This window comes from Syzygium oleosum, unplaced genomic scaffold (genome assembly GCF_021117445.2).
Source record: "Syzygium oleosum isolate NSW1041296 unplaced genomic scaffold, Sole_v2.1 Sole_v2.21, whole genome shotgun sequence".
NCBI lineage: Eukaryota > Viridiplantae > Streptophyta > Magnoliopsida > Myrtales > Myrtaceae > Syzygium > Syzygium oleosum.
The window spans coordinates 1,187,640-1,207,212 of NW_026607505.1; the positions used below are offsets into that span (position 1 = coordinate 1,187,640).

General features: G+C 41.2%; 2 protein-coding genes across 3 annotated transcripts; both read right to left on the bottom strand.

Annotated features, from left to right (window-relative positions):
• Nucleotides 1-40: 40 nt before the first annotated feature.
• On the bottom strand, nt 41-6,969 carry LOC115677351 (calmodulin-binding protein 60 B-like). The gene is made up of 9 exons (XM_030600504.2): nt 6,872-6,969; nt 6,220-6,345; nt 5,106-5,181; nt 4,598-4,656; nt 3,872-4,365; nt 3,627-3,787; nt 3,355-3,558; nt 2,534-2,765; nt 41-1,014 (listed from the first exon to the last, which is right to left on the bottom strand). The coding sequence occupies exons 2-9, from the start codon at nt 6,330-6,332 to the stop codon at nt 449-451; spliced, it is 1,905 nt and encodes a 634-aa protein (XP_030456364.1). The 5' UTR covers nt 6,333-6,345; nt 6,872-6,969; the 3' UTR covers nt 41-448.
• Nucleotides 6,970-8,593: 1,624 nt separating this feature from the next.
• On the bottom strand, nt 8,594-18,092 carry LOC115677425 (bifunctional dethiobiotin synthetase/7,8-diamino-pelargonic acid aminotransferase, mitochondrial). 2 transcript variants are annotated; one of them, XM_056321012.1, is made up of 14 exons: nt 17,299-18,092; nt 16,242-16,412; nt 15,807-16,068; nt 15,543-15,617; nt 14,148-14,268; nt 13,595-13,743; nt 12,996-13,090; nt 12,062-12,177; nt 11,826-11,963; nt 11,166-11,299; nt 10,945-11,076; nt 9,960-10,094; nt 9,591-9,703; nt 8,594-9,091 (listed from the first exon to the last, which is right to left on the bottom strand). In XM_056321012.1, the coding sequence occupies exons 1-14, from the start codon at nt 18,057-18,059 to the stop codon at nt 8,842-8,844; spliced, it is 2,652 nt and encodes an 883-aa protein (XP_056176987.1). In that variant the 5' UTR covers nt 18,060-18,092; the 3' UTR covers nt 8,594-8,841. The 2 variants fall into 2 exon arrangements, with proteins under 2 accessions (XP_056176987.1, XP_030456450.2); XM_030600590.2 differs by having other exon boundaries at nt 15,543-15,623.
• Nucleotides 18,093-19,573: the final 1,481 nt, after the last annotated feature.

Below are 19,573 nucleotides of genomic sequence, written 5' to 3' on the forward strand. Positions count from 1 at the left end.
AAGCAGCAGCAAAAATGAGACAGACAGAACATAGTGAATATACGAAGTAAAAAACAGAACTATTCATTGGTCATCTTCACACGATTACATACCTAACACTTAAACATGGGATGGTAAAATGCCTAAAATCGAAAACATTGTCAATCTGGCCCAACAATTAGAAGTACATATTAAGCAATCCCTTAACAAAACACATACTTCATAAATAAATAAGACTTCGAGGACTATTAATAGAAGAAACTTACTGTACAGACAACTGTACAAGAGACTTCCACATTACAGAAGCAGAATCAGCAGAGATCCCTGACAAACCCGGCCAAGCGAGGCCCCAAAACCACAATTATGTTGACGTCAGCAAAGAGCTGCCATGAATCGAAGAGCCAAAAGCAACACAATTCAACGCCCAATACTTAGAGCATAAACCATCTCAGGGACCCTTTTTCTGTTTTTATTCATCCAGCTCAACAAGTTGTGCCCGTCTCTCAGCAGCCTTCTTCCTTATGAAAAAGCCCCATCTCATTGCTGCCTTAATTTTCAGCCAACCAACAACCGCTTTGCCTGAACGGGACCGGTCCTCATCAAATGGCTGTGGTGACGGCATGTAGGTAGGGAACCCATAACCATCTTCAGGAACACTAATGGAGGCATGACCTCCCATGCTAAAGAGTCGGAGTAAATGCTGCATGTCCTCATTCTCCAGCATCTCATGACTTCGCATGCGAATCTCTTCTTCCGTCAAAAACTCAACGTCTCCCTTGTCCCGGTTGCTCGACCAATCGTCAAATGGATTCAAGCCAGGCGTCTGAATCGATGAACCAGTTGCCTGAAAACCAGCTGATAGAGGTGGACCAAGGGCCAAGCCAACACTGCTGCTGTCATTTCTTGAACTTTGTGCTTGGTTGCTGGCCAACTGGTCTTGTGGTACGTATGAAGTACTAGGAAACTGAGACCGAGTATTAGCATTTGCAAGCTGGGACTGGGTTGAGTATCTCACTGCCACGTCACCATTATATCCTGAAAGGGACAGAACACAACAACCCACAAGGTAAATACTTGATTTATAGTTCCAAGCTGCCTGGCATAGTAGAATTCCAATGCCATGCAAGATCATTGCATATAGTTGTGTTCGTGTGTGAGTGATTTTGAGAGCATGTGTTGCAGTGGAGTTGGATGGGGTGGAATCAAGTCAGCCTGGGAGGGTAAGGAGGGAGATCAAAACAATAACCAAAAGATGCCATAAGAACGACAAATAAGCAGCTCCCTCAATTTACTTTTTGGTCCATGGAAAAATTAAGACAAGATCACAGAGACATTTCAGTAACTTGTGCTGGATGTCAGACGGCATTAAAGAGGCAACCACCAACCTCAACAGAAAATGTGAGAGAAGTGCCTTATCAAGAGACAAAGTATAAGTTCCCAAAGAGGGGAGACCATTATAATTGGAAGGGAAGGGAAATAAACTCGTATTCTAGATTATCGTATGCGTAAAAGAAGAGTAGGCATAGGATACAGAAGCACCAAATAACTGATAGATGCTTGATCCATTATTAGCATCATGAGATTGAAAGTACTGTATTGCAGAAACATGCATGCTACGCTTGTGGAGCTTTAAGAGGATACAAAACATCTTTGGTACAACACCCAAGATCTTATTGCATCAAGTTTGCATTCAAATCAGAAAGTTATCACTGCTACCAATCTGAAAATGACATTCTTATCGTTATACTACTGGACCCTCACATATCTTGAAATGTCATATTCACTTGAAGACATAAACAAAAAGAAAAAACAAAAGATTCACCTGAAGACGAAAGAACCAAAAAAAATGTGGTCCTAATCACCTGAAATTCAAAATCTCCTAACCACCTTTTCAATAGCAAAATCGTGAAAGTTGTACAGATCAGTAGAGGGCATTTGCATGGAATTTCTCAAGGAATGATTAAGCAGGAATAGTAGATGGCAGTCTCATAGCTTTTGTTGTGTACTTTACATCTTTCTCTTAATAAAATTATGCACTGAGAATGACCCAAACTTAAGACATATTTCACTTATTGTTTAATAAGATATTGATTGCACTTCTGGGAGGCCTTAACATTAAATAGCTTCTGAATGCTGCATATTACACCGCCTCATTAAAGTCTATAACTCCATTTGTTCTTGGAAACTTCCAATCCAACAAAGGGAAACAAAACATGGAAGCAGAAAAAAACAGAGATCGCAGTTCTACTTTTTCCTGTTGGGTGTAAGACAAACCAAAACAATAACTGGTGGCGTTATCAAAATTCCACTTAAAAGTATCTTGACACTCGGAGCTTTCACTATTTCATTGACCACTTGAATACCCAAGATTTCAAATCAAACTCTGTATGCTGGAGAAATTGTAGATGACGATTAGTCTGTGCTTTGAATCACACTGATTCATTTTCTACTGAGAAAAAATGAGAAGCAAAGCAAGCTAAAATTATACTCATCGCACAGAAAGGCCTCATGGGACAGATATTTAAAGGCCCAACTAGTATACAGCAAGCATTACCTCCAACAGGTAAACCTGAATCTGCTGAAGGCTGTTCGGATGTAAAGGAAACAGGCAATCGTGGTAACTGCAGCTGATGATCTAAAGGATTAGAGTATTCTAGCGCTGCCGTCTGTGGTTCATTTCTAGAAGACCTCCTTACTTGCTTGAAACTTAATAAAGACTTGCCATCGTACTCTATAACTTGATTCCAATTATCATAAGCCTTCTTCACCAAAGTATCTACATAAACCTGCAAGAGATTGGTGCAGTTTCACTAATTCCATGAGCCAACACCGTTCTTTTATAAGAATATTTGTATAAAAGAAAACAAGATACTAGCAAAAGGGAGTGTTAAAGAAATAAGACAAAGGAAAGAGAAGGAATAAAGAGACAGCTTATTGGAAAAGATAACAGTTCTACACCCAACTAGAATGACAGTCTGGTCAAATAAGCCGAAGAGGAAATATGATCTTCCAGATTGAAGAAAGACCTGCTTTTCTAATTTCAGTTTTTAAACTAAAAAGTGGCCGAAAGAGAATGGTAAGGTGAAAGCCTCTGAGCTGATGAAGAGTAAGCTCCAATGTGGCAGGTGAGGAGTAAACATCACGTACCAGGTTCACCATATGTCAAAATATGCTTCTTCACCAATTCGGTGTATATGTTCAAGTTGAAAAAGTTGCATAAGAAGACATATCTATCTACCAAGTTAAAGTATGGATCATACAAAGCCCAACAGGCTTGTACCATCCGATACAAAGGTTTAAGAATACAAGAGTCTAGACAGACAGTACACAACTGCATATTACGACGGCAAATGCTAAATTTACAAATGCACAAACCTTCTGATTGTCAGAAAGTGAATCAGCAGTCTGATACTGGTCCCCCGTGATGAAGCCATTTAGCTCATAGATGTTGTTAAAAACTACTCCGACATTTCTGTTATCTTCGGCATAGTAAACATAGAGCTTTCCGCTAAGGACACAAGTCTTGGCATGCTCCAAAAGAGCCTCCCACATCTTATTTGACATACCACTGCCCAGGATCTACATGAAACCAGAAGAATGTTTCAGTAACAAATTAAAATGTAATTCTTATCAAATTATGAACTTACATTCCGCAATTTCTGAGGATCCCTAACAACGAGGCGGAGGAAGTCTTCGACTGAAAATATTCCATTATTATTTAGCCTCTTGTGAAATGAACCATCCTTGCCAATCTTTTCCAATCTCCATACTTCATCATGTAAAGCAGGTGGATAATGCTTTTTGTACACTGTAAAGATCCAAAGCAACACACATAATCAGAAACTGTACTGAACAAAAAAACATTTAAAGGTCCATAACGGAGAGTTATTACATTCTCCTCTGTGATCCTTAACAGTAAAAGCTTCTGTCTTGGCCTCACGAATGCGAATGCCTTCACCAAATCCAGGGGCAACCTTCAAGCCTAGCCTGAATTTTCTACTCCTTATCCAGCTGGAGTTATCAGTAAATGTCAATTCCCCAATGGTTCCTACACCTTCCTTGAGTGTAATTTGCAAGTCCCCTGTCAATAGTGGCCGCTTCCCTTCACGCTCTTTAACAACATGGCTTTCAAATTCTTCTTGGGTCCACCCCTCATCGTCTTCATTGTTAAAATCACCTTCAAGCACAACTACATCCAGTTTCACCGAGGATTCTGGCCCAGAGGTGACAACATGGCCAGTATTTACATCGACTAAAACTACATGAATTGCAGCACCCTGCTCCCCCTCAACTTTCCCTCCTGTGAAGAGCGGAAGAGACAACCGTGATCTAAACTGCAGCTGCAAGTTCCTTCCATCCGGACCTTCAATTCGCTTGGGCGATGCTCTGACATCAAATTATTTCAAATTAATGTTGTGACCCCTGGACTAAAACAATCTTTTGTTTGTTCAAGTGAATGCGCGCGCACGTGAGAGAGAGACAGACAGACAGACAGACAGACAGACAGAAACAGAGACAGAGACAGAGACAGAGAAGATAAAGAAAAAAAATAAAACAAGGCAACAGTATCTTCCAAGAAAGAAGATAATTAAACCAATTTCATGACAAAAGGCCACACCTTCCATTTAGTCTAGGAGGCCCCAACTTAGCCAGTGCTCGTTCAACTTCCTCGCTGACCTGCTCAGAATCAATTACATGAGAAGTAAGGAGATGCCAGGTCATAGTATAGTGATACATGATCTATCACGTCAAGGAGAAGCGCAGTATCCTTCTTCTACATCATATCATGTTTCAAACACAAGAAATTGAAAGTATTAAAGCCAAAAAAAACTCAGGCTGTTAGAAACCATATTGAAACAAGCGATTATGGGCCATAAAAATGTTGTAAATCTAATTGACCATCTTCTCAATGTAAACAGAACATCAACTTACAGTAAGTATTGCCTCGAAATAGAAAAACTATCTCCAGTTAAGAAGAAGAAACAACTGTATTCATTTCATCAAAATGCATTCAAAGGCACATTATTTACTAGATACAAGATCAAAATTCTCAAACCATGTCATCAAATGTATGACAAAAAAAACCAAACATATACCGAAAAACCAAAAAGAGCGCGGTATCTTACAACTCTCCGAAGGATAGGTTCCAATGATGAACACAGCTTCTGTAAACTGTCAACCTTGAGAGCTTCTACAATTACACTGCACAATTTGAAGTCGTATTAAAAAAATTGCATATTACAAGAAACAAACAAATGTTCCACCAACATAATCACCTGCCAGTAAATTTTGCAGACTATCAGAGAACTTTGACTAAGGTGTCAAATTGCAAAATTTGCAGCCTTAGAGCAATTCTAGAGTTACTGTATGTAGGAATGACATTCCGGAGATTAAAGCAATGTGAGTCATGCAGCTCAAGTTGAGAGAACAAAAAGATGCAAATAAATATCAAGAGATGCTTGGGATAAAACACACTAGTGATTCGAGAACAAGTAATATAGGGAAGACCTGCCCAAGAAAGAAGCAATGCAGATGAAAATCCCCAGAGAAAGAACAATGTAAATAAATGATGAAGCAAACCACGAGAGCAAAGCCGACGCAGGAGAGGAGCTGTAATTTATTATCTCAAACTCCCCAGAAGTCAAATAGTTAAAAGACCAATGTGAATGGAGTAAGGACAGAAAGAAACATAAAAACCTTCAAAAGAACAATATCAAACAAGTTAAAACTAAGGACACAAGTTTCCGAAACATGACATCATGGCCCTGCTCACATTTATTTATTATGCCAAAAGCTTCAAAATATATAGCCTTTTCAAGGTGAAGTACAGCTAAACGTTTTGTTCGGCGAAGGCTGCCAAAACTTCAATGAAATAGGATTACACTAGTTGGAGTATCATAAAATTAACTTCATTCACAGAGGAGGAGGGGGGCAAGGACATATTAGGATAGGCTCCACATGCCATTGAAAGTGGGGGGGAAACACTTAATGCTTCAGCCTGCTGAAGTAGCAGTTAGAAAAAATCCCATTTCGAGAAGCAAAGAGCCACGGTTCATTTCGACTCGATACGAAAAAAAGAAAAAAAAATTTCTCAGTTTGCTTCACAAACATCAGATTGACTAAATTGAGTGCGAAAACACCGAGACCTTCTCAAAAGTACAATCTCGCGCGAGAAGACCGGGTGGGTATGCTGAACGAAAGACAAGCACACTTGAACAGACGGGGTGGGTATGCTCTCACCTCGCAAGAGCAGGCCGCTTTCTCTCCTGCTGCTCGTCTTCACCCTCCAAGCTCCTTTTCCCTCTGTTATTCATCGAATTGGTCCTCTCCACGTACCTAGCCTGCCGGTCCATATTCCCAGCAGATCTGCAGGACACGAAGAAACCATCACACCCATCAGCAGCTCCCTCGGCTCAAATCCACGGGACCCCGAGCAAGACACGCGCACGCCCACCCCCATATCCCCCAAAAGCTGATCTAAAACAACAAAACCCACTTCAGGCCACCCCCAGCTTCCATCCCAACACTCCAACCACACGGCAGCAGAGGCAGCAATCAGGAAAAACCCCCCAAAATCAAATCTCGACACTGTTCGCGAGATTCCAGATCTCGACCCGCCCTCATCCGGCCTAACCCGGGACCACAGGCGAGAGGCGGATTAGAGCCCAAGAGCACTCCGAATCGGAGCGAGGAGCGAGGAGCCCGCCAATCAATCCGCCCGACGGCAGGATGATGATGATCCGCGAGCTTCCCCGCTCCGGTCATCGGAAGCTCAATCGCGACCCCGAAAAACAGAGAAAGAAACGAAAGGGGACGGACACAGCATCACAATCACACGGGACTACACACAACTAGAGATATAGATAGAGAGAGAGGGAGAGAGAGGGAGAACCTGAGGGCGGTAATGGAGGGGGGGGGGGGGGGGGGGGGGTTTGGGTGGAGCGAGAGAGAGAGAAAATCGAACGCTTTCCCGAGAAAATCGAAGGGATTTGGGAGCTCGTGTGCGTGTGTGTGTGGGGGGGAGGTGGGTGATGAACTGTTTGCGGGAGGCGAGTCTCCGCTTGGTCTCTCTCTCTCTCTCTTTCTCTCTATCTCTCTTCTGCTATAAATATCCAAAGTCCACTCTGACGACTTGTAGCTGGGCCAGTGGCAGTGCTCTGGTGCTACACGGGTCTACCTTATCAGTCCCACAGCCGCAGCCGCTGTCTCATCTAATCCTGATGACGATCGCGATGAAATGACACGTGTTGGGAGGATACGGTAGAAGCCTGATATGATACCTACACGTGGGAATACCGCCAAATCCGAGCCGGTCAACGTATCCAAAAGCTTGGATCTATATTTACTCAAAAGCTTAAATCAATAAATTATATATACTTTAATGTGTACGTAATTTACTTTAGTGCATAAATCTTTTTTTTTAATTTAATATGTATACTTTAATGGATGTCTCGAAATTCACTCCCGATTGGAAATACTGGCTCGATAATTACTTAGGATAATATAACAAAACTAGGGTTCTCAATGAGAAAAATAGAATTCAAAAAATTAATAGCTCGAATCCTCTCGAATATTTCCATCGATAGCCGTTCGGCTAATTTTAGAGAACGGGTGTGTGCGATCATCACTACATCTTATGTACGATCCTGGAATAATTTTCCGACACTCAGGTTAAACAAGATCCTAATATTTCGACAACAATCGTATCCATGTTTTTTTTTTTTTGCATAAACGTGCCATAATATTGCCTGCCCAATTAACTCATGCGCATGTGACTTTAGGTAATTTTTTTTGGATTAATACCACAAAAAACCCCAAACTGGTATACCTGTAACAAATTTATTCCGAATTAATTTTTTGACCACAAAAAACCCCAAATTGGTACATCTATTACAAATTTACCCCAAACTAATTTTTTTTACCACCAAAAATCACAAACTGGTACATTTGTGATAATTTTACCCTCCGTTAAATTGTATAATACAAAAAAAAAATCACAAAGTAGTACACATGTAAAATCCTAAATTAGTACATCCATCAGCTATCACGTGTCATTTAACTAAGAAATTCGCCAATACAATTTAACGGAAACTAAATGAGGGTAAATTTATCACGAGTGTACCAATTTGAGATTTTTACTGATTAAAAAATTAATTTAAAATAAATTTATCACAGATATACCGATTTAAGATTTTTGGTGGTATTAACTTCTTCTTTTTTTTCATGGCAAGCGGTGTTGCGGGCCTACCACCGTCCGCGGACCACCTGATAATTCCCGACGACGACGAATAAAGAGTTGCTTTTCCTTTTTGGCCCCATGCGAATCGAGAGAGTTGGATCCCATGATGCGTGCCCCCTCGAGCGCCTAGGATCGCCCGCGACGGGAGCCAGCGCCATCGTGACCGTCCATTTGTTTGTCCGAACGCGGTTGATCACGCTCGCGTACCATTGGCCCCTTTTTTTTTTTCCCGAAAATGTTCTTTTCCTTTGCCTTTTTCAATTTTAGTTCTCGAGTCCGACCGAGAAAAGAAAAACAAAAAATTTAGTTTTCGAGAATCAAGCGGACGTCAAGGGTACCAGCAGAGGCAGACGTCACCTTTGTCTTAGCTGGCTGTTGGGTGTCATCGCGGACAAATTTAATTCGTCTAATTCCGAACATGGTACATTCCATGTTTTATGCTACTACATGAGATAAAGGAGGACGAAAACATTACTGTTCTAACCACTAAAAACAGAGATTTATCTCGGGCAGGTCCATTACTAAAACAGGAAAGTGTTCGATCAGAATGGAAGCCGGTCGGCTGCTACATCGAACTAGGCTACTCCCATTAGGCGCCCAATGAGAAATTGGAATGCGAAGGTTCATACCGAGGAGCGAATATGAGTCGGGCGAGAAGATGGCTTCGCGTTCGTGACAGCGTCCGTTTCTGGTTTTCCGTGGGCCCGGTGAAATGCTTCCAGGTTTCTCTGAAGCTTGACTAGCAGCTGGGAGCATGTCTCAGGAGGAGTGCAGGGACCACACATGAGGTAGATGACATTGCCCAGTGGCCTCAAGTACACCCCATCCTCACGCAGCATCTGAAGGAGAGCCCTCGAGTATAGTGAAGCGTACCTGCGAGAGAGTCTTCATTGGTTTAGAAGATGTGTTTCTGACGTGACGAAGGAATAGGCAAGCACTGGCCCGACAACGCCGAATTGACAACGTATGGGCATAAATGGCAGATGTAAATCTTTAGTGGATTCTTGAGAAACAGGAGAGTACTCCTTAGGATAATCTCTAAGAAGACAGGATCCACCAAGATGATGTCGTAAAGAAAAAAAACCTCGATTTTACATGGCTAATGTCGGCCAGTGCAAGTTGAGATGAACAATGACCTAAGTCCCAGCAAACTACTAATTTCATCTCCTTGTAAGTGGGGAAAGTGATTTGCTTTCTGATTTTACCAATTTCTCTAACAGACAAGGATGGCATCCTTTCCAGAAGGTGCCTACTAAAACATCCCAATATTATGTGCCTTAATCATCTAAACGGTGAGTTAAGATTGCAAGAGTATATTGAGTTGGAAGTGACGTAGTGACATTGCTTCTCTATAGAAGGTTAAGAAGAGTACCCAGCATTGGAGCCTTCAGCTCGGAGTTCCAGAGCAAAGAGAGTTCCCAAGGAGATAACTCTTTGGACTGCTGGGTGAGACGAAATTTGCGTGACTAACTCGAAATCCCACAACTGCAAGAGCTCAAACATTGTGTATTATTGAATTATCTGCACAGATACGTATATAAATAGGAATGGATAGGAGATGATGCTATTAGTAACGCTGACCGCATCATTAACTATCCAAGCAAACAGAAAGTTGTTAGTTGACAAGCATATATATGCGTCTCAAATGTTTATTTTCCCCACACTTCTATTATATCTAGGACAAGCGAATCTCTTACTAATTAAAATCATACTCTTGAGAATAAAGAGCAATTTCTTTTACCTCTCTAAGCACCTTCCCTTGAGGAATGATGTTGTGGTTCATCTGAGGATCTTTGAACCACTTGATGGATTTAGTGGCCGCTGTGCACCCGACAGCATGTGCAGAGTACGAGTGTCCATGCAAAAGCGCCTTGAGCTGTAACAAGACAATTCAAGCATTTGACTCGCACCATGGATATATGTATGGTAGTTTTCTTTTGATAGGCAAAATGTGCAAGGTGACTTGCCAGCATCCAACCACACGGTTAAATGTACAAACAACCTATGGAAGACATTAACATTGCCCTTGCCTTTAAATTCAAACTAACTAGCATGCATTTTCCACTATTAGATTCGGAAAAAGCATGAAAAAAACGAAGAGGTGTGTAACTATATTCCATCGACAAAATGATGCTATGACAGTGTAATGCTTGCTCTAGGGAAGTCAAGACATCTGTGGCATGTGAAATTTCACTTTAAAAGATAGAGTGAATCCAGGAATTCGGCAAAATATAACTCAAATACATAACGAAAACTGGTATTTGGTTAAAAGCTTAAAGTGACACTAGAGCTGATAAATGAGTCATATTAAGACTGCATAAGTACAAGAAACTATCAAAGCTATTCTGCAAGTTAAAGTGCTGCACAGCATTTGTAAGAGACAAACATCTGTACCAGTTGCTATAAAGGTTCACTAAGCGAACCAAATGCAGCCATCGAACTCAACGAACAGATTTAAAGCATAAATAAAATCATAGGACATCAGTTACCATGCATTTTACGGAGTATGCTCTATCAACCATAATTAAGGACAAAACTTGAGTCCTTACTGAAAATACAATTAGATAACATCACCCCCTACATTTGCCTGTTACGCAGATGGAGCATTTCAAGTTGTACCATGAATCATGACAAAAGGCGAGCTGTCAAAATGCATCAATCAGGAAGCAGTCAACACCTTATCATAAATTCATGTTATTTCTATCATGTTAGCCACGAGAAGATACCTTTGATTCCCCAAGAAAAGCAGTAAACACGGCATTTGTCGCCAATGTGACAGCCAAGGGTATCATCCCACCAGTCATCAATTTCGCAAAGCAGGCTATATCTGGCACACATCCAAGCAGTTCTGCGGCAGACTGGGAAAACAAGTAAATCACATCCCACTCCAGCTAGAAAAATCACTGAACAAGCAAATGAAAAGGTAAAACATTTGTAATCAACCAACCTCTGTTCCCAAACGCCAGAAACCAGTGAAGACTTCATCAAATATTACTGGAATCTTTTGCCTTTGGCACTCGTTAACAAGTACACGTTGAAAAAGTGGATCAACCATGAGCATTCCTCCAGATCCTTGTATGACTGCAAAATTGATTTGCAACAATTAATCATATCCAAATATTCCGAACAGCATAAAACATACAATTTTGTGCTGTGGCCTTTCAACTAAAACAATTGAGATATAACCAAAAAGCAGCATGACTGGGAAAACAAGAATGCAAGAGTAGGTCACTCTGGCTCAGGGAAAATAGTTTTACAAATCAAGGACTGAAACTCAGTCCACAACAGCGAACAAACATTATAACTTCTTAAGAACAACAAGGCCCATTAGAGCAGAAGGAATCCCATTATTAGCCCAAAACAATGGTGTTTAGCACTATATGGATACCCTCATCTCAAACGCGGTGAAACTAACTTTATGTCCATCCTGAGGCAAAACCAACAGAGAGAGAGAGAGAGAGAGAGAGAGAGAGAGAGAGAGAGAGAGAGAGAGAGAGAGAGAGAGCTGATGAGGTTATGCAAATTAGCGAATCAATCCTATCCCTGACCTGAGGAAAAAAAAAACTAATAAATTCAGATGCATTTGACCGTGGGAGAGTTTTCTTGCCTGGTTCTATAATAAGTGCCCCAATGTACTTAGATCCCCTTGATCCTGATAGATGTTGGGATATATATAATGAGTATATACCAGAAAGATCCGATTCATCCCTGCTCTTGCAGAAAATTTCATCACGAGAACTGAACGCTGCACAAATTTGAAGACAACTTAATTATGGCCTAATGACAGAAAGCAGAGCCAAAAGAAAAAACTTGTCTAGGTGAATGTATTAGAAGATAACGTACTCATTTTGTCAAATTCAAAACTTTTATTATGTATCATCGCTGGTAAGGAAAGTTTCCAAACACTTCTGTGCAAAAAAACTGTAGGAGGATCCAGAAAAAGACCTCTCCCAGTGTACCTGTAAAAATTAGTGAGCTTCCTTTTTAAATAAACTAGAACTCATAACTTGCCGTGATTTGTTCTTGCCTGTGGCTATACATCAGGCACAAACCTGGAAAACTGCCACTTTGCCAACAGAGAAAAAGCAAAATGCATGAACAGCCAAGAACAGCAAGTCTAAAAGATTAAAGAAACTCTTAAGCAATGGAATCAACATTACAATAAGACTAAGCCATTCTAAATGCATGCAATATCGCCTCCATGAGGATGATTTTAAATTTATTAGTTCCAAACACACCTCACTCCTCTTCTTTTGCCTATAGATACTAACCAACTAGGACCAAATGCCTTGATGTAAGCTTCAAAGTCTTAAGACTCTGACTGACAAACAAGTAGCATAAACAAGGAGACAGTACATTATTATCTAACTACATACACAGCATATTACAAACTATGTTAGAATAAAAATTGAGAATTGACCTGGCTATCTATCTGTCCTTAGGCCTTTTAAGCAATACCAAGCAAGACTTATGACAGGCAGGAAAGTTATGCCTATAGCCTAGCCTGGTCCCACTAAGACAAAGAATTTTTACAAAATACGCTAGAGCTCCCTTTCCCCACGAAGCAAGACAAGACGGAAAGGGGAGAAAAAAGAAGTCAAGTTACGTTTACACATCCAATTCTTCATCCCTAGTACAGTGACCAGTTCAAAATACAGGGAAAAGTATTTTCCAAAAAAATAGCCGAAAAAGCCAACAGCTATATAATGAATACATATTTTTCAAGGGAGAAGAAAGAATAGATTCTTCAGTACGTTTCATGAACAAATGGCCATACCATGGCTGCTGAATAAAGCTGGTATAGGCTGATGGCGATTGTGCTTCCATAGCACCTAGAGTATCTCCATGATAAGAACCCTTGAGAGCTAGAACCTGCAGTAGACGAATTTGAAAACATACATCAAACACTGATTTGACGATATTACAACTACAAAATCGCATGGGTTGTTTGGCTTGTAGAGTGGAATGGGATTGGATTAGAATGATATAGACTACAGGCCCTTCTAGAGTTGAAAACCTCACGTTATCATACCAAAAAGACGGTGTTCTATTAGGATTACATCAGGTATATAATATATCCATAATTCCCACCAAACAAACATGCAAAGTTATAGAGATTTGTGCCTAGCAAAACAACTCAAATCGATCGATCGAATTAAGGAGTAGAAAACGAACCGAGGCCAAGCGTAAACAAAGACCAAAAACCTTTGGTTTTTACATCAACAGTGACTACTATTAGAGCATATATAACCTCCAAAAAATGTCCTCAAAAAGAAAATGAAGCAATGCACACAGAGTACATTAGACCACAAAACAAGTAAACAAGCTAACTAAAACCCTTTTATTAGAAAGGTGACAGAAAAGAATGAAACCTACCAAAAGTTCTGGCTGTTTTTCAGAAGTATCGCCAATTGAATTTTCTGGAAGAATTCCTATATCAGCAGAAAATACACGGAAAGCCATCTTGAGAGCAATCTCAATAGCAGTAGATCCATTATCCGAGAAATATACTCGAGAAGCCCAACCTGAAAAAGGTAGATGCAGTCCCCAGTTACAGATAAATTGAGCACTATAAGTCCACTAGGTGCTCGTGTGTAAACTCAACAATCGAGGAGTGCACTAGGAGTCGAGGTTGTACAGTCATATAATTAAGTAGCATAAGCAAAACGACTCAACCTTAAAGCACACTAGTTATTCGGTCCCAATTCAACAACCTAAACTAAACTGGAAAAGGTCAACAAACTTCAAAAAAGAGCATAATAAACATTTATATACAACCTGATTCAATTGAACATGTATATACTCGGTAACATAAGACACCCGAAAGGAAAACAAAAGAGCACCAGAAGAGAGGCCAAAGTCAAATTTTGATAGTATTGCGAACAAAAGTTACGATGATCGCTAAGATGGCGCAAGAATATCTTCTGACCTTCTCCAACACCACCCAACAAAAGCTCCGCACATTCTAAGGCTGGCTCGTAAACATTTTCTGGGAACATCACATGCCCAAATCTTGCAGCCGCATAACCCATGTCCCTTGCAAGCTCAGTCTGTAAACACCTAAACATACATGTCCACATTAAAAAGAAAATTCAGGAGATCTATCATAATGCACAAGAAACACTACAAATGAGAAACACCTCAAAAAGAAAGCAAGAGAATCAAGCAAACTGATAGAGTCTGTGCTCTCTGATATTTGGTGTATCTTACTACCATTACATATTATTGTCTAGTGAAACAAGAGGTGAGGCACAATTGTTGGACTATATTCACCTTCTCTGCTTAGATTGACAACATTTAATAGAAAACATTTCCACTCCATTGCTTCATATGCCAATTTTCCATAGAAAACATAGGAAAATTTGACTAGTAAAAATAAACCATACTCACGCTAAGGTCTGAAAAAAGAAAAGAGGAGAAAAAAGACAGACAAACCAGAATGCACAAAAAAAGATAACCTGAACATATGCGACTCACTAAATACTAATTCTAGGGCTTCATTTCTTCTCTACCTCCTCTGCTTCAAGGATTATTAACCAGATGGTCATCCTTTACTTGGTACTTACATGTAAATAAAGAAAGACCGCCCAGACAAATGTGGATAATAGGGGCTTCATATGTGTTGTCTAGCAACCAATAACAATTAATCCTTGTTTAGGAGGGGACCACTCAAATTCAGGAGGTAACAAGGCATTATTTACTTTCAACTGCTGGCATTCAAATTCAGCAATTATTGCTTGTTTACGAGGATAAGCAAATAACACAACATCGTTGATTTCAAAATTCCTATTGTAAATGAAAAAAGTTTGATTAATGAGAAGATGCCTGGACTAACAGAGGAAGCTCAAAAGAAAATATGCTGATAATTAACAGTTCATACATCCAACTTGTTGTATCTTGATTTCAACAGAGTTTTCATCATGTCTAACATAACAACACAAAACAGCCAATTACCATCACACATAAATATAATTTAGGAAGCAATTCACTAAGGAAAATGTTAACGAGTGTCCCTTGGGCACGTCTTAACCGTTATCGAATGTGCTTTGGAAATTTAAAAGTTACCATTTGAAGTAAGCGAACTTATTATAATGTGTATTCTTCCATTTTCCAATTGTATTGGAAAGTGTTATTTCCACTTTAATTGACTTAACTAGTGCCCTAGGGGCACTGGTTAACAAGACCCATTCACTTATAAGCATCCTGCTTCAAAATTCCATCATTTGCAGAAATAATTGCTGGATTTGTCAACAAATTCTTCTGGCATCAATTCATAGTAACCACCAATAAGCACACACATGAATAACCAGGAAGTAAGAATGACCTGTAAAGAAGCATTAGGGCCTTGGGTCCACCAACTTGCGCAAGCATCAAACATTTGGTTCAAAGATTTATCATCCTGATCCTACAACAAGAAAATGAAGTCACTTTTTGCAATCCTTCATAGAAGTGTCAATGATTAAGTAGCAGTACATTTTCTATCAAGCGACTTGTGTGTGTGTGTGTGTGTGTGTGTGTGGGGGTTGGGGGGTTGTTGTTGTATTCCAATTGTAGGAGTGTGTAATACTATAAAATGATCGAGACAAACCTTGAAAACTGTAAAGTTTTCACCATGCCGTGAATCAATCACGGTAACGCCATCTTCTGATACAAGTGTATGCTGAGTGAAAGGCCACCAGAATATATCTCTTGCCTTCTTAGGCATATCAAGCAATGTCTGCATTCGTTCCAGATAAGATGACTTCATTATGTTCTTCAACACATCAAATATGCCTCGAGAATCGATAAACCATTCCATCAGGTCATTTGAGGGATCTTCTGGAACATGTGGCAGCACAAGCACTGGCACCCTATGGCATTTATAAAGAAAATTAAGCTGAAAAATCATTTTATGCAGTGGGACAATTGCACAACTTAAAGCATGACTCACACTCCCATTTTAAAGATTTTCAGGATGCAGCATATATTTTAATGAATAAAACTAGAATCCTCTGGCATAGATAAAAGAAACAACTGTAAGTACCTATTACGAAAATAGGCCATCAGTGGCTCCTCATTTAGAAGCCCGTGATCTTCAAATACAACAGCAACCACATCGTATCCTCGAATTCTTAAGCTTTCATAAGCTGAAATTGTTGCTGAAATTCCACCTAGTCGTCCATCTCCAACAAGAACAGCAGGTAACCTGAAAGGCCTATACAAAAATTGCGCAAAAGAAGTAAACGACTGTTTCAGGAAGATAAGTGAGAGAGAGAAATGCCAACTCAGTATCAAGGGCATGGTGCCATGGAAAAACGCAGTATATAGCAGTACCTTAACACAATTCTACTAAAGAGATGGGTCGTTACTGTAAGAGGATCGGTGACAGATACATAATCGATTAGGAGAGATAATAAATTATTTAGAAGAGTCTTGACTTGGGGAAAGAAGATAAAAAAAAAATTATTTGGAACATTCACAATAATTTAGTATATAGTAACACGTGAGTTGGTTTGAGCATAGACGCCCTGGGGGATGATCACTCCCTCCAGCCCCCTTGGGTCCATCCTCAACAAGGATTGACCATAAGTACAAAAAAAGCGGTGGACTTTCCACAATGTCGTTGCTTAAGAACCATTGGCATCAGAAACCGACGATCATGTAATTACGAAGAGAGCATCATCAACCAAATATGGGGCATGTTTTAAGCCAGAGGACCTGATTACCACATCAAGAAAAATCAATTACTGGGTTCCCAGTCTCAGCAAATGAGATGTGCAACATTTCCAAGGACACACCACTGCAAAAGGGCAGCAATCGCATCCTCGAACCATGTAATATCTCATATTCTACTGGATACGGAAGCCAAAGAAGTACAACGAGAAGAATAGTTTGCGAAAGAGTTGACCTTTTGTCTTCTTTTCAGACGCGACAGCAATAAACAAAAACAAATGAGAAGACACAAAGGGAAAAGATCGAGTCAATTTTAAATGGCGCACGAAACCCGCGAATGAACAATTCAATATGCTCCCCTATGAAAACAAACACCGACCAGGACGTGCTTTCTCAGATAAAAAGAACAGAGGGGAAAGCGAACGTACCTGTACAAGTCGCACTGAAGAGTGCCAGAAGGTCCTGGGCTCGCAACTCCGCCAGAAGTCTCGATCACGCAAAACACCTCCCCCTCGCCATCTCTCCGGCCGACCCTCAACCCTTTCTCTACCATCTCCACCACCACACTGTCCTCCACCACACCACCCTCTCGCTCCGCCGCCAAATGAGGCGAGACCGCCTCCTTCCAAGCGAAGACCGTCTCGCTCACCAGCTCCGAGACCGCCTCATCCCCGTCCCCATTCCCGCTCCTCTCGCCTTCCAACCTCCTCTCCTCGCAGACCCCCAAATCAACCATCCCGAAATCCGAATCGCCCCCGTCCCGAGGCCGCGCCTCGGAGAGGGAGAGCGCGGCGGCGGAGGCGGCGGGGGCGGAGGCCCTGAGCACGCGGTGCGAGGCGAGGACGGGGAAGCGGGGCTTGCGGAGGAGCGAGAGGGAGGCGAGCTTGTCGAAGAGGAAGAGGGAGTCGGAATCGGAGGGGAAGCCGGTCTGGACGGGCTTCAGGTAGTGGAACCTGGAAGGCGCCGGGGCGGGGGAGAAGAGGGAGGCGAAGGCGAGGCCGGTGGCGACCAGAGTCTTGCCGACGGAGGTGTTGGAGGACCAGATGAGGAAGGCCGGGTGGGAGAGTGGGACCCGGAGGGGAGAGACGGCGGACGCGGCGGCGGAGGAGGAGGTCCGGTGGTGGCGGAGGAAGAGGAGGAGGGGGAGCTGGTGGCGGTGGCGGTGGCGGGACAGGTGCGCAGGGCTCATGGTGGCCGCCGGCGGGAGGGAAGGAGGGAGGGGGAGTGGAGTTAGGTAAGAGAGTAGGTGGCGAGGATAGAAATGGTGGTGGGAAATTTGAAAGGGGGAACACAGGGGTCGGGATGGGCCGCGCCAAGTTCTATTTGGGCTTTGGCTCAATTGCCGACCTCAACCGCCAAATCCGGCCCAATGAAAAGTCAAAAACACTTAATTAGACCGAGGCTCCGTTTATTTCGCAGGAAAAATGAATGGTTTGAAAAATATTTTCTCCAAAAATGATCGTTTATATCGCTTGAAATAATTAGTCCTGCAGATGATCAACAGTGTATTATCATTACTAGCAACAAATCATGTCTTAATATTTAGTATGGCCGATGAAAATATTTTTGGTTCTTATAGCTTTTGTAAGTGATACAAAGCGATGCAAACGTACCATTGGAAATGAAAAATATTTGACTTTTGCGGAAGTCATTTTCCATAGACTTAGGCTATTTTGTGAGGAGGGAAGGAAAATATTTTCCCACGAAAACGTTTTCGCGCCCGAACACCGAAACCCGGAAAATATTTTTCGGGAGAATATTTTCCGCCAAACGAATGGAGCCTTAATTAAACCGAGGCTCCGTTTATTTCGCAGGAAAAATGAATGGTTTGAAAAATATTTTCTCCAAAAATGATCGTTTATATCGCTTGAAATAATTAGTCGATCAACAGTGTATTATCATTACTAGCAACAAATCATGTCTTAATATTTCCGTGGCCGACGAAAATATTTTTGGTTCTTATAGCTTTTGTAAGTGATACAGGCGATGCAAACGTACCATTGGAAATGAAAAATATTTGACTTTTGCTCGTGTAGAGTTAATATATTTTTTGCATAATAATTCCCGCTAGTGATTAGTGCATTACAAATTATGGACATCCCCACGTGCGATGTTGATTGAAGGTTTTGTTGGATTGATGGAGAAGATTAATTTGGTTTACTGTGCAAAAAAAGAATGCTATATGGTCAGTCTAACCATCGTAATGTGTCCTCCATACCTGAACTCCGAACAATAATCTCGTGCAAGAGTTATACATACATATTCGGTAGAAACTAGAAATAGTACCTGTTGGGTTAGCTCTTGCCCATTACAGACCATGAATTAGAAACGTTGTCCGTAAAATATAGTACATCGCCAATTTCCATACGTTTCTTTACCAATTTCGAAGTGCCAAACCTTATCTTTGCTCAAAAGAAAGAAAAGGTTGGGACGGGGTTTGACTTACCTCGCTCACCCGCTGGAATGTTTAGTTTAAGGTGCTAACGAAGCATGAACCATCCGCCGGGCGAATCTGTTACCGCAGTCCTACCAAGCGCGAGTGGGAGAAGCCCAAAACAGGCAATACACCTAAACCCAGACGTGTCTTTTGCGGACTAATAAGGTTAATGGAGTAACTTTACTTGAAAAAGTAGAAATGTTTAATGAAGCACTGGGTCTTGCTTCTACAACATGATCATGTAAGCAGAGGAAGCTCCAGAAGTT